This window comes from Drosophila mauritiana, chromosome 2L, assembly GCF_004382145.1.
Source record: "Drosophila mauritiana strain mau12 chromosome 2L, ASM438214v1, whole genome shotgun sequence".
Taxonomy (NCBI): domain Eukaryota; kingdom Metazoa; phylum Arthropoda; class Insecta; order Diptera; family Drosophilidae; genus Drosophila; species Drosophila mauritiana.
Window position 1 is genome coordinate 4,563,084 of NC_046667.1, and position 13,760 is coordinate 4,576,843.

The following is a 13,760-nucleotide window of genomic DNA, read 5'->3' on the forward strand; positions in this document are numbered from 1 at the left end:
CGCAATTAGAAGAACAATTGTTAGACATGCAAAGCGGGGACGTTGCCCACAATCCACGGCACAGCCCTTTCTGGGCAGCCCCGATTGCCATCTCTGGACCGGGGAACTGGGAGGATCCCAGGGGTTCTGGGTTCCAGCAGCGGCTGTGTGCGTGTTTATAACTCAAATGAGCAATTACCTTACAAAGGATTTTGTGTAGGGGACGGCTGAGAACAGCCGCTGTTGTCGTGGCATTTAATAAACTCTTCACGGTGCCAACATCGCTGCACAGTGGTATAAATATCCAAGTCTATCACACAAAAAGGCATGCAAGTAAGCAACTCACCTTAAATATTTTCAAGATAGATGTCACTAAGGTGACACTGTAACTATGTAATCTAATCCGTCTTTCGTCAAATATGACAAATTAATTATATATTCCCGGTAATGCATTCGTTCTACTTTTAAATGAGCCACATGCCCCAAGTCTAGACCCAAATACATTTTCTGGAATCATTTCAGTTCTGGCAATTGAAAAGCCCACACAAAATGTGGAAGTGGATAATTAATATTATATTATTATCAGTGGTGCAAGCCAGCAAAGAAGTGGATGGAAAAATATCTCCAGTAAGAAATTTAGCAGCGAGTAATTCTTATTTCTAATGGTCTGTACCAAAATCCGCAGAGAACAACTTTTCAAAAAATACTTCAGCCATATCTGTGTAATCCCCCACATCCAATAAGCCAATATTCCCAAAAGTATCCAAGCCCAGGATACCTTTGTTATCCCCAAAATGAAATTAATAAATACCTATGGTACCCACCGTGGAGCCAATGGGTAGTACAAGGATATCCAACAGGAAATGGATTATACGCACAACTTCCGACGGGATCTCAGATTTTACCGTTCCAGCAACCCAACTATCAAATTCCTCTTGTTCAACTTCCCGCTCAACCCGCACCACCAAGCTTAAGCCCATCTTCTTCTTCGATTCCTTCCCACCAATTTCCAGGATTAATCGCACCACCATCTTTCGCTCAACCTCCAGGATTAATAGGACCAACAGTCTCTAGTCCATCGAGAATTCCAAATCTTCCCGGGACACACGCCTCTCCAGGTTGGAGTTCTCCTGGATCTTCGTTTCCTTCCGACCAACTTCCAGGATTACAACTGCAACCAGGCTCAAGTCCTGGTCCTCAAGTCCTCCAACCTCAAGGTTGGAGTCCACCTGGAACTTCGGGTTCTTCCTCCCTAACGCCGGGACTACAAGGACAACCAGGCTTAAGCCCAATAGGATCTCCTAATCTTTCCGACCAATCTTGGAGTTCACCAGGATCATCTTTTCCTCCCTCTCCCCAGCTAGGACCTGCGGAAACACCAAATTGGAATCAATTGGGGTCTGCCAATCGTCCCGTCTATCCTCCGGCATTGCCCGTACCACCAGTTTGGAGTTCACGTAGATCTTCGATTCCTTCTGCCCCACTTCCAGCATTACAAGACCCATCACTGGGATCTCTTGGACCCTCCCCCCTACCTCCAGGGTTACCAGCGCCACCTAGCTGGAGTTCAATGGAATCTTCAAATCCTTCTGTCCAACCTACAGAATTAATGGCTCCACCAAGTTTGAGTCCATCTGGATCTTCGAATTCTGCCCTTCAGCCCTTGCCCACAAAACCAAATTGGAGTTTATCGGGATCCCCGAATTCGCCCCCTTAGCCTCCAGGATTGCCCGCACCACCAAGTGGGAGTATACCTGTTATTCCCCCAAATCAGGGTGATCTCCCGGATCACTGCCATGGGTGAATAAAAATCTAAAGGTATAAAACAACAGTGCCAACAATGAAAAACAGCAATTGGGCTAAGTAACCAAATAGCAACAATCAATAAGCTGTATTTTTCTCATTAAAAAAATATAAAAAAAGAAACTTATTTTACGTTTTATAGCTGGGAATGAAACTTTATAATTTATATAATCTTTCGAAAATCGCACACTTAATTTTAAGCTTTTTGTTAAACTTATTCGTAATGGTTGTCGGACTGAAAGCGTAACTGTTACTAATTTCTTTAAGGCGTTTATAATTAATGAATTCATAAAATAGTTCAACAAAACTGAGGAAATTAATAAATTTCAGTTTATTTTAAAGTTGACCATATAAGAGACTACACTAAATGTCCAAATGGAATTATATGGTATTTGTGATTTTCCTCTCTGTGCCGGTAAGTCCGACTTTTAAGCACATATAGAAAATCAAGTTTATTTAATCCAATTTAAGGGGAATATGGAAAGCAGTTTCGATCGGCTACGTTTCGGGGAGTCATACACACCATTTCATTTTCCCTATGTTCCCGATAGCTATCCCACAACTCCGGCTCCTGTCCCTCCACCAAAACAACGTCCGCCACCACCACCTCCACCTCCACCACCTCCACCTCCACCACCTCCAACTACAACACGTCCACCACCTACAACACCCACACCAACTACAACAACTACACCAATTAGGTCACCTCCACCGCCTCCACCCTCTGTTCCACCACCTCCTGGTCCAGCGCCTGGAGTATGGTATCCGCTCCCCATATATGGGAACCCACCACAATTTGGAGATCCGCCTGGAACGAACTTGCCATCCAATTCACAGACCAATTCAGGATTCCTCCCTCTCCCAGCGATCTGCAATCCGCCTTATGAGACACAGAATCAAATTGGACATCCACCAGAATCACAGACGCCACCCAATTCAGGATTCGTTCCTCTCCCAGCGATCTGGAATCCGCCTTATGAACCACCGAATGAAGATAGACATCCTCCTGAAACACAGACGCCTCCTAATTCAGGAATCGTCCCTCCCCCATCGATCTGGAATCCGCCTTATGAACCACCGAATCAAGATGGACATCCACCTGAATCACAGACGCCCTCCAATTCAGGATTCGTCCCTCTCCCAGCGATCTGCAATGCACCGAATCAAATTGGACATCCACCTGGATCACAGAAGCCTCCTAATTCAGAAATATACCCGCCATCCACGGGCTGGATTCCGCCATCTGGGCCAATAAATCAAGGTGGACATCCACCAGGGTCACTGTCGCCTCCTAATTCTCGATTCCCACCGGGATCTATTCCGCCTCTTGGATCACCGAATCAAATTGGATATCCACCAGGATCACAGAAGCCTCCTAGTTCCGGTATATACCCACCATCAACGGACTGGACTTTGCCGTCTGGGCTACCAAATCAATGTGGAAATCCACCAGGATCAATGGTGCCTCCAATTTCTGTATTGCCACCGGGCTCTATGCCGCCTCTTGGATCACCGAATCAAATTGGACATCCACCTGGATCACAGATGCCTCCTAATTCAGAAATATACCCGCCATCCACGGGCTGGATTCCGCCATCTGGGCCAATAAATCAAGGTGGACATCCACCAGGGTCACTGTCGCCTCCTAATTCTCGATTCCCACCGGGATCTATTCCGCCTCTTGGATCACCGAATCAAATTGGATATCCACCAGGATCACAGAAGCCTCCTAGTTCCGGTATATACCCACCATCAACGGACTGGACTTTGCCATCTGGGCTACCAAATCAATGTGGAAATCCACCAGGATCAATGGTGCCTCCAACTTCTGTATTGCCACCGGGCTCTATGCCGCCTCTTGGATCACCGAATCAAATTGGATATCCACCAGAATCACAGAAGCCTCCTAATTCCGGTATATATCCCCCATCAACGGGCTGGGCTTTGCCATCTGGGCTACCAAATCAAGGTGGAAATCCACCAGGATCAATGGTGCCTCCAATTTCTGTATTGCCACCGGGCTCTATTCCGCCTCTTCGACCACCAATTCAAGGTGGACATCCAATAGGATCACAGAAGCCTCCTAATTCCGGTATATACCCCCCATCCACGGGCTGGACTTGGCCATCTGGGCTACCAAATCAAGGTGGAAATCCACCAGGATCAATGGTGCCTCCAATTTCTGTATTGCCACCGGGCTCTATTCCGCCTCTTCGACCACCAATTCAAGGTGGACATCCGCCAGGATCACAGAAGCCTCCTAATTCCGGTATATACCCCCCATCCACGGGCTGGACTTTGCCATCTGGGCTACCAAATCATGGTGGAAATCCACCAGGCTCAATGGTGCCTCCGATTTCTGTATTGCCACCGGGCTCTATTCCGCCTCTTCGACCACCAATTCAAGGTGGACATCCGCCAGGATCACAGAAGCCTCCTAATTCCGGTATATACCCCCCATCCACGGGCTGGACTTTGCCATCTGGGCTACCAAATCAAGGTGGAAATCCACCAGGCTCAATGGTGCCTCCAATTTCTGTATTGCCACCGGGCTCTATTCCGCCTCTTCGACCACCAATTCAACGTGGACATCCACCAGGATCACAGAAGCCTCCTAATTTTAATATATACCCCCCATCCGCGGGATGGACTTTGCCATCTGGGCTACCAAATCAAGGTGGAAATCCACAAGGCTCAATGGTGCCTCCAATTTCTGTATTGCCACCGGGCTCTATTCCGCCTCTTCGACCACCAATTCAAGGTGGACATCCACCAGAATCACAGAAGCCTCCTAATTCCGGTATATACCCCCCATCCACGGGCTGGACTTTGCCATCTGGGCTACCAAATCAAGGTGGAAATCCACCAGGCTCAATGGTGCCTCCAATTTCTGTATTGCCACCGGGATCTATGCCGCCTCTTGGATCACCGAATCAAATAGGATATCCACCAGGGTCACAGAAGCCTCCTAATTCCGGTATATACCCCCCATCCACGGGCTGGACTTTGCCATCTGGGCTACCAAATCAAGGTGGAAATCCACCAGGCTCAATGGTGCCTCCAATTTCTGTATTGCCACCGGGCTCTATTCCGCCTCTTCGACCACCAATTCAAGGTGGACATCCGCCAGGATCACAGAAGCCTCCTAATTCCGGTATATACCCCCCATCCACGGGCTGGACTTTGCCATCTGGGCCACCAAATCAAGGTGGAAATCCACCAGGCTCAATGGTGCCTCCAATTTCTGTATTGCCACCGGGATCTATGCCGCCTCTTGGATCACCGAATCAAATAGGATATCCACCAGGGTCACAGAAGCCTCCTAATTCCGGTATATACCCCCCATCCACGGGCTGGACTTTGCCATCTGGGCTACCAAATCAAGGTGGAAATCCACCAGGATCAATGGTGCCTCCAATTTCTGTATTGCCACCGGGATCTATTCCGCCTCTTCGACCACCAAATCAGGGTAGACATCCACCAGAATCACAGAAGCCTCCTAATTCAGGAATATACCCACCATCACCGGGCGGGATTTCGCCATCTGGGCCACCAAATCAAGGTGGAAATCCACCAGGCTCAATGGTGCCTCCAATTTCTGTATTGCCACCGGGATCTATGCCGCCTCTTGGATCACCGAATCAAATAGGATATCCACCAGGGCCACAGAAGCCTCCTAATTCCGGTATATACCCCCCATCCACGGGATGGACTTTGCCATCTGGGCTACCAAATCAAGGTGGAAGTCCACCAGGATCAATGGTGCCTCCGATTTCTGTATTGCCACCGGGATCTATTCCGCCTCTTCCACCACCAAATCAGGGTAGACATCCACCAGAATCACAGAAGCCTCCTAATTCAGGAATATACCCACCATCACCGGGCGGGATTTCGCCATCTGGGCCACCAAATCAAGGTGGAAATACAGCAGGATCACAGGTGCCTCCTGGTTCTGTATTGCCACCGGGATCTATTCCGGTCCTTGGATCACCGAATCAAATTGGCCGTCCAACAGGATCACAGATGGATGCTAGTTCCAATCTTCGTCCTCCACAACCTTCTGAGCCACAAAAGCCTATCAATGTGCCCAACCAGCCAGATAAAAATCCACCTGGGGGAGGCAACTTTAATGTAAATGACATAAGCGTCGACCGGGCCAATTAAAAATTGTGCAACAAAATTGAAAAAATTACCTTTTACTTTTTCAATTGATGAACTAATAAACAAGCGATGCTCGTAAAAATGAATATTTGACATATAGTTTTATTTAGCTCTATTTAACTAATTTTTCCAAAGTGCTAATGGGAATCACCCTATACGAAGATAATCTCCAAAACTAGATATCTCGCAGCGCCGTCGAATGTAAATCAGTAATTAAAGATATCAGGAGTTTGAAATATTTTTTGATTAAACAGTTTGTAAAAAATCGTATATCAAATGTTTTTAAAAATATTATGTTTTACTTTATAAAATAGGATAGAATGTTACGTATTGGCTATGTGTTGTTTATAATCAATAATTAAAGTAAATATATTACATATTATTTGCACGTCAAATCGCTTAATAAAAATTGTCAAGCCGATTCGTTTTAGTATTAACCATACAAACTGCATTCCTGACGATATATTGAAAATGAAATTTGGTTCATTTACGAACAAGCGTATTCAGAAACCGCACTAAATGTGCAAATGGCAGCATATCTTCGTATTGATTTCCTTACTGCCACGTAGACATGGACTTGAGAGGCGGGATTCCTTGGTAAGACCGTAAGATAAATATATACTGTATCGTTATTAACAATATTCTTGGAATAGCTCGGTAAGCATTTACCTTCAGTGCCTTTTGATAAGGTCGATAAGCTATTATCGGAAATAGAAACAACCCATAGAGCTCTCCGCATAAATCGGCAGTCATGTAACAACAGGTAAAAGGTATACAATTCATTGATCATATACATATATATTTAATTTCGTAATACTTTTAAGCTCAATTCAAGTAAATGGTCTGGCCAACGGTTCCTCTTTACTGGAAAGCACAGAAAAGCAGATACTGCTTTTGACACGACTTTTCAACACCAGCTGTCCAAATGAATATCATCGGGAAATCCCGAGAGCACGCTCGGATTATAAATCATTCCATTATCCATTTGTACCAGAATATGAATATAATCCGAATTGTCCTCAAAACACAAAACCTTGCAAGGGATTAAGCCCTACTACTACTACTCCTGCTACTACTACTACTACTACTACTACTACTACTACTACTACTACTACTACTTCTACTACTACTACTACTACCACCACAACTACTCCTACTACTACTACCACCACTACCACTCCTACTACTACTACGGTGCCTACAACTACTTCTCCTAAAACTATTCCATTTGTGGATCCTACCTCCACACCAGGCCCCACTGGCTCAGACGAGGAATATGTGATACAAAACATAAACTTTTTTAGAAATGATGTATAAATAGTAATTATAATATTATTTTTAGATATTAAAAATATATATTTTACAATGAAAATAAAAAACTCAAAGAATGATAAGAAGAATTAGTTATATGATTAAATTAGCAGAGTTTACAAATACTAATACCACAAAATTTATTTGGCTGGGACGTTAAAGGAATATTTCAAATTTGTTAACCACGTGCTATTTAGTTTTTTGAGTACTCCACGACCACTGTGCGATCCTAGAGTGTCTCGCGTTTGGCGTTGACTTGTGAGAAAGCTGGGCGAAATATTTTAGAATTTTCACAACACGTCACACGACAGCAGGCCCAGCAGCAGAGGGCATACGTGAATGGTCTCGGACCTGAGGCCCTTGGCAGGCTGAGGGATTGGGAACTGCAGATGGAGGGTCGGAATCTGAACCTGGATGACTGGATGGCTGGAAGCTGCGCCGGCACCCGCACGCTCATGGCTTGTATTTGGCTTGTTAACTGCGCTTGTTTACTTTATGTTAAATTAAGTTGAGAATCGTGCAATGCAAATCAGTGCGCAGTGCCAGCCGGAAAAGTCAGTCCAAGTCCAAGTCTGAGTCGCAGTCGAAGCTGCAGTCCGATCTGCAGCCGCATACAATTTTCCAACTCTTTTCTAATTGCCAAGACCAAGACCAAGACCGAGATCGGGACGACGAGCGGGTTCTGGAGGAGAAGAGTTCACTGATTGCTTTGCATACGAAATGAATTAATGTCATTGAGGAAGAAGATGTTGCCAGTTGGCACTGCAGGGGACGATTCTCCGGTAGCAGAAGACGAGTCTTCCACACCGCTCCTCTCTTCCTTTCTTCTGCTCGCTCTTTCTCCTTTTCTTCGTGCCGGCCTGTTACTAATTTGAATTGCAGTGCACCGGACTCGAGACGAGCTTCCTTTTCATTATCTAAGGGTCTAAGACTTCATTGCTGGCAGTTATCAAATGCAGCACATCAGGCGAAGCCACACTGCAGACTCCGAGTCAGTCTGAGAATTCAAAGACAGATGTCTGCCAGACTGCACTCGAAGAAGAATTCCTAAGTGGAATAAGCTTAATATAAACCATATCAATTTGCAATCAAATAAATATTCCACAATGTCAACCAATTTCTAATAGTGCCGACATCTAGTCTCCTAATTGTGGGGTTTAATTAAGTTTTTCTTGCAGTGTACAGTCAATTCTCGACTCTCTCTCGAGTTCTCACTCGACATCTTTCTCTGGGTTCTTCCCAGCTGGAGTCGTCGTCGCCGTCACACACAATAATTAAAATCTTTGCCTTTGCCATGATTGTTTCCACCGCCGAGATAAGTGCGGCAACAACTGCATCTGCAACTGCAACTGCAACTGCAAACTGCAAGCTGCAACTGCCGCTTAGATAATGCAATTCAGTGTTCTTATGCAAATTTATGAGTGACTGACTGAGTGACTCTGACGGGCAACTGCCACCGGGCGAAAAGCAAAGAGCAAGAAGCAAGTGAATGGCATGCCATTCAACCTTTCTAACTTGGCTTACAGTTTGGCATGCTCGCTCTCTTAGCCCGTTTGCCATTGCCAACCTGGTTCAATGATCTGCATCCTATATGCATACGTACGTGGTCATAAGTGATTCCTGCTGCGTGTTTGTCACTCAGCCACGCCCACCAAAGAGGGGGGCGGAGGTTGTGGTATTTATTCATGCTGAAAACATAATGACCATGCTGAAATCTGCGATGCGATCTTTTCATTGTTCTTTTTCTGGCAATTACAATTGCAACAATTAGAGGTGAGTGCAATTTGCATATCTCTGATGCTTTCCATGATTAAGTTGTGCCTTTAAGTAATGAGTCTGGGCCAAGTTTGTGGCACTCTGCGATCTGCTTTTACACATTATGCTAATTTTGCGAAAAGAAACAAATTTCTAAAGCTGCCCACATTTACATGCGCTTATAGTTTGCATAAGAGTAAAAGTTATTTATGTTGGGAAGCCAAGCCAAACAAGGCGAAATGTAAATATAAGTCTATTAGCTTTTGGCGATTTTTATATGCGTAGCACAGACTATATTTGATATATGAAAAATCTATCAATTTTAATGGGTTTCTGGCAGATTTATTATTGTTATAGTAGGTCAGCCAGAGCACCCTAAATTGTGACCTTAAATATTGCGAGGCAATTTGTGTTCTTGTATAATTTATTTTGTGGAGGCATGCATGTAAGTGCCACATGTTGCATAATTTCAAACTGCACGCAATTTTTCAACGCGCTGCATTTATTAATTTATATTTTTTGGGCGTTTGGATGGACGACACTGAGCCGCAGGCGAATCAATTTCGTTGCCAATCCATGTCCAGGAATAAAGTGGAGGGCGACGACGACGACATTCCATACAAAGAAATACGATCGAGGAGCCAGCAGAAGGAGCTGGGCGAATAACTTGTCCCTGGTTCTGGTTGCGTTTTGTAAATTATGCCGAAAAGCAAACCCCTTCGCAAAGCCATATAAATTATTCCCCATCTGCGGCAGCGTGAAAGCGGGCGTTTGCCTCCGGTTAATGATGATACCGGATAACCGGCACTTAAAGGATATTTATGCTGCAATGCCGATCGCTCAGATGGCATTTCGCCATTCGCCATTCGATTCCATTCGATTCGATCGAGTGGCGCGGAGAAAGAGACTCTCGAGTGGGCCAGCAGGAATCCGCCAACTCAGCGCCCGAGTTTATTTTGGCCAGGTCCGGCGGGTCAGAGGCGCTGCTGTCGATGACGATGCCTAAGCCGCTCCAGATGCGCATTAAAAGTCCATTAAAAAAGCGGCGGGAGGTGGAAGCGGTGAGCCCGCTCTTGGGTTTGCTCCACTTTCATGAATATGCAAAGTTGTTATGGCAAAATCTGACGGAGGTTTGGCGAACTTTATATACTCTGCATAACTCAAAAATAACTTTATGTATAGTAGGGATTTCTTTCAGAAATTTGTTGTTATTGATCCAAAATACAATATAAAATAGCAATAAATTTGTTTTATTACAAAAAGCTTCTTCTGTAATAAGCCTTCTTCTGTAATAATAATATAAAACCTCGGCCAGTCATTTGATGATCTTGCTATTTCCTAATTGTTAGCTTTTAAGCCTTTAATTCATCTCTGATTGACCCTTCCCAATAGCCCATATTTCTGAGCATCCCACACTTAAAAGCCTTAATTGATATTAAAAGTTTATTTGGCCATTCGGCAAGTTGTTCTGGATGATGAAAACGATGATTTGTACGGAGCCAAAAATACAAAACCCTCCGCACTCGAGAACCGCAAGGTGTGCGTGTGTGCGGCGCTATAAAGTGTTATGCAAATAAGCTGCTGCCAAACAAAGAAAGCGGAGAAAGAAAGAAAGAAAGAAGAGCACGAGGAGAAAGAAGAAAGAAAGATGCGCACGCAGCTTATACAAGCAATAAAACATTCATATTTTTAGTTTTATTAAAAAACCGATTCGAAATGATGGCCAACTCAAGCGTTTGGGCCCTATAAGTAGCCGGTGTTTGGCAAACCACTCTGTCACTTTCCTCAGAAGTCAACTCCGGACAAGATGCGCGTCTACCTGGCCCTGCCGCTCCTGCTGCTGGGCATCGGCCTCAGTTTGGCCCAGTACCAGTACCAGGCGCCCCACCAAACCCTCGCCCAGCAATTCGCCGACGTGGTGGATGTGGTCGATCCTGCAGAGCAATCTATCAAAGCAGTGCGACCACCGAAGAGCCGCAATCAGTGCACCACCAAGCAGAACTGCTGTGAGTACCACATAATGCTCTAGAGAAAGTAGTTATCTCATACCTAATCCCTTTAATGTTGCATCTTCCAGTCTGCGGCACCCCGAATGTCAACCGAATTGTGGGCGGCCAGCAGGTGCGCTCCAACAAGTATCCTTGGACCGCCCAGTTGGTCAAGGGTCGCCATTATCCACGCCTCTTCTGCGGCGGTTCCCTGATCAACGATCGCTATGTGCTGACCGCCGCCCATTGTGTGCACGGAAACAGGGATCAGATCACCATTCGCCTGCTCCAGATCGACAGATCCTCCCGGGATCCTGGCATTGTGCGCAAGGTCGTCCAGACCACTGTGCATCCCAACTACGATCCCAACCGGATTGTCAACGACGTGGCTCTGCTCAAGCTGGAGTCCCCTGTTCCGCTGACTGGAAACATGCGTCCAGTCTGTCTGCCCGAGGCCAATCATAACTTTGATGGCAAGACCGTGAGTACAAGTCTTGATTTATGTGCCAAACTGTATTTTCTTTTATGTAGGCCTGAATAGAAGTTTTCAGGGCGTACATAAAATATTTACGAGCCTATAAGAAAACATCTAAATCTGAAAGTTCTTAGCTGAGTCAATCAAGACATTCGAATTTTATGACTAAAAATCTGACCATTAGACCTAATATTACCAGTAATATTATTGGTAGTTAGTAGTTATAGATATTTAAAGCATAGTCACTGACTTCTAAATACCTTCCAGGCTGTGGTCGCTGGCTGGGGCTTGATCAAGGAGGGCGGCGTCACCTCCAACTATCTGCAGGAGGTCAATGTGCCCGTCATCACCAACGCGCAGTGTCGCCAGACGCGCTACAAGGACAAGATCGCCGAGGTGATGCTCTGCGCAGGATTGGTGCAGCAGGGTGGCAAGGACGCCTGCCAGGGCGACAGTGGTGGCCCACTGATCGTCAACGAGGGGCGCTACAAGCTGGCCGGCGTGGTGTCCTTCGGCTACGGATGTGCCCAGAAGAATGCGCCGGGTGTCTACGCCAGGGTGAGCAAGTTCCTGGACTGGATCCGGAAGAACACCGCCGACGGCTGCTACTGCCAGAGCTAGATCATTTCGCTGGAAGAACTCATTTGCTTGCCTCATTCCTAAGTTATTCTAAATTATTGAAAAAAGAAGTTCACATCAAATAAATCCATCAAATGCTTTAAGTCTGTTTCGTTTAACATATATAATATTACTTGCGAGTCAAAAACATTTGATTTATGAGTGAAGAGCCACAACTAAATGTTCGGCTACCCAGAATAATAACCTCTTCATAATCCGCTCTGCGTACGATTTAAATGCCTGTCGCATCCGGCGGAGATCGCAATCGAGCAATCGAGGAATCGAGGAGCATTCCTTCGGCGGCATTGCTCCACCTTGTGGCACTTTCGGGTAGAACTCCATGGGACCCACCCTCGTACTTGACGGCCATGATTAATGCCTCGAAATTGTTGCCGCTGATGGAAATCTTTTTGGCAGCGTTCACATCATAATCGCTCAGCAAGAACCCCCCATCCACCAATGCAACGCGGACTGCTGGTCCAGTCGAAAGTCGAACTGCAGTCGCTGTCAATCAGGCCCAAGTTGGCTAAAAACCTGCGAGCGGCATAATTTGTTTTGACTCATTTTCATGCGCAGCTCATAAATTCCGCCAGGGAATGGGGGACTAGAGATGCAGTACGGAGCATGGAGCTTGGAGCTTGTAGTATAGAGTATAGAGTCCCTAGCCAGCACCTCGATTATGATTATGATGATGATGCATGTGGACAGGACTGGGCAGCAGCCCATCTGCATAGAGTGGCCATTGATTTACTATGTGAACACTTTATGGCTGTTTAAGTTGTTAAATTGAATTAAGATGAAATAAATTCTCGGGCAATTTTTATGTTTGTTAATAAATTTTGCATGCCCTGCGATAATTTGAACGGCTCCTGACCGCCGATCATAAATCGACCGGCTTTATGGCCACTCTAAAAATAATGCAGCGCGCAGACAATCGAAATAAATAATTCATGCGACTGCGAATGCGAATGGGAGGGGAGTGGGTATGGCCCGGGTTAGCTGGACATGGACGCACATCCTCCTCGCCGCGCCGGATCGCTTTCCGTTTCAATCTTGGGCCTTCAGTGGCTTTTTGGCAGCGCCCAGGGGAGCAACTTCAAATGGACTGCGGATAGAAGCCACATTGTTGGCCATTTGGTGTTTGCATTTTAGATTTCTTCACACCTGAACGTGGCGGTGGGTCCTCGTTCAAAGCAGCCGCCGCCGGCGACCGACAGAACCAAGGAAATGGTGAACCTGTCCGCGTTCCTGGCACTTGATGCTGCAGTCTGGGGAGTCACTGGAGTCCCGGCGGCCGGAGGAGACGCAGGGATCACAGTTTATCTAATGCCCAACCGATGTCGAGGTCTTACCAAATTTGGCTCTCAAACGTCCGGTCCGACTGTGGACTAGCCTGCGAATTTGTCGTGACTTGTTAATGATACATTTGGCCAGGTTGCAAGTTCCCAGTTCTGGGTTCTAGCTTCCAGCCTCACTGGCTCTGGGCCTGGTCAAGTGTTGGCATGTCGCTTAAATGGTACATGGTGCCATCTTTGGAGCAACCCACAGCGAGAAAAGTGGGCTGGTGAGCAGGTGAGCAGGTTTTTTCAATTGATATTCAATAGCGGGCTATATAGTAAAAGTAGTTTTAAACAATCATTCTTACATGTATTAGTCTCTCAAATTGTCAT

The 13,760-nt window shown here is 45.9% G+C and overlaps 4 protein-coding genes across 4 annotated transcripts; all 4 read left to right on the plus strand.

Annotated features, from left to right (window-relative positions):
- Window positions 1-510: 510 nt before the first annotated feature.
- Window positions 511-1,874, plus strand: LOC117142335 (vegetative cell wall protein gp1). The gene is made up of 2 exons (XM_033306253.1): window positions 511-606; window positions 665-1,874. Exons 1-2 carry the CDS (start codon window positions 529-531, stop codon window positions 1,694-1,696), a joined length of 1,110 nt encoding a protein of 369 aa, XP_033162144.1. The 5' UTR covers window positions 511-528; the 3' UTR covers window positions 1,697-1,874.
- Window positions 1,875-2,111: 237 nt separating this feature from the next.
- LOC117150464 (basic proline-rich protein) lies at window positions 2,112-6,029 on the plus strand. The gene is made up of 2 exons (XM_033317359.1): window positions 2,112-2,197; window positions 2,254-6,029. The coding sequence occupies exons 1-2, from the start codon at window positions 2,150-2,152 to the stop codon at window positions 5,944-5,946; spliced, it is 3,741 nt and encodes a 1,246-aa protein (XP_033173250.1). The 5' UTR covers window positions 2,112-2,149; the 3' UTR covers window positions 5,947-6,029.
- Window positions 6,030-6,438: 409 nt separating this feature from the next.
- LOC117150495 (ELMO domain-containing protein C) lies at window positions 6,439-7,292 on the plus strand. Its single transcript, XM_033317399.1, has 3 exons — window positions 6,439-6,540; window positions 6,597-6,706; window positions 6,768-7,292. Exons 1-3 carry the CDS (start codon window positions 6,463-6,465, stop codon window positions 7,258-7,260), a joined length of 681 nt encoding a protein of 226 aa, XP_033173290.1. The 5' UTR covers window positions 6,439-6,462; the 3' UTR covers window positions 7,261-7,292.
- A 3,508-nt stretch (window positions 7,293-10,800) lies between these two features.
- Window positions 10,801-12,194, plus strand: LOC117150494 (trypsin-1). The gene is made up of 3 exons (XM_033317398.1): window positions 10,801-11,015; window positions 11,087-11,478; window positions 11,740-12,194. Exons 1-3 carry the CDS (start codon window positions 10,817-10,819, stop codon window positions 12,091-12,093), a joined length of 945 nt encoding a protein of 314 aa, XP_033173289.1. The 5' UTR covers window positions 10,801-10,816; the 3' UTR covers window positions 12,094-12,194.
- The last annotated feature ends 1,566 nt before the right edge of the window (window positions 12,195-13,760 follow it).

Excerpts from the sequence above, each read along its gene's own strand:
- LOC117142335 (XM_033306253.1), top strand. The coding sequence starts at position 529 with ATGTGGAAGTGGATAATTAATATTATATTATTATCAGTGGTGCAAGCC. Across the intron at positions 607-664 it reads TGGATGGAAAAATATCTCCA|AGAACAACTTTTCAAAAAAT; the intron begins GTAAGAAATTTA and ends CAAAATCCGCAG.
- LOC117150494 (XM_033317398.1), top strand. The coding sequence starts at position 10,817 with ATGCGCGTCTACCTGGCCCTGCCGCTCCTGCTGCTGGGCATCGGCCTC. Across the intron at positions 11,016-11,086 it reads CACCACCAAGCAGAACTGCT|TCTGCGGCACCCCGAATGTC; the intron begins GTGAGTACCACA and ends TGCATCTTCCAG. Across the intron at positions 11,479-11,739 it reads ATAACTTTGATGGCAAGACC|GCTGTGGTCGCTGGCTGGGG; the intron begins GTGAGTACAAGT and ends AATACCTTCCAG.
- LOC117150464 (XM_033317359.1), top strand. The coding sequence starts at position 2,150 with ATGTCCAAATGGAATTATATGGTATTTGTGATTTTCCTCTCTGTGCCG. Across the intron at positions 2,198-2,253 it reads TGATTTTCCTCTCTGTGCCG|GGGAATATGGAAAGCAGTTT; the intron begins GTAAGTCCGACT and ends ATCCAATTTAAG.
- LOC117150495 (XM_033317399.1), top strand. The coding sequence starts at position 6,463 with ATGTGCAAATGGCAGCATATCTTCGTATTGATTTCCTTACTGCCACGT. Across the intron at positions 6,541-6,596 it reads TTGAGAGGCGGGATTCCTTG|CTCGGTAAGCATTTACCTTC; the intron begins GTAAGACCGTAA and ends TTCTTGGAATAG. Across the intron at positions 6,707-6,767 it reads CGGCAGTCATGTAACAACAG|CTCAATTCAAGTAAATGGTC; the intron begins GTAAAAGGTATA and ends AATACTTTTAAG.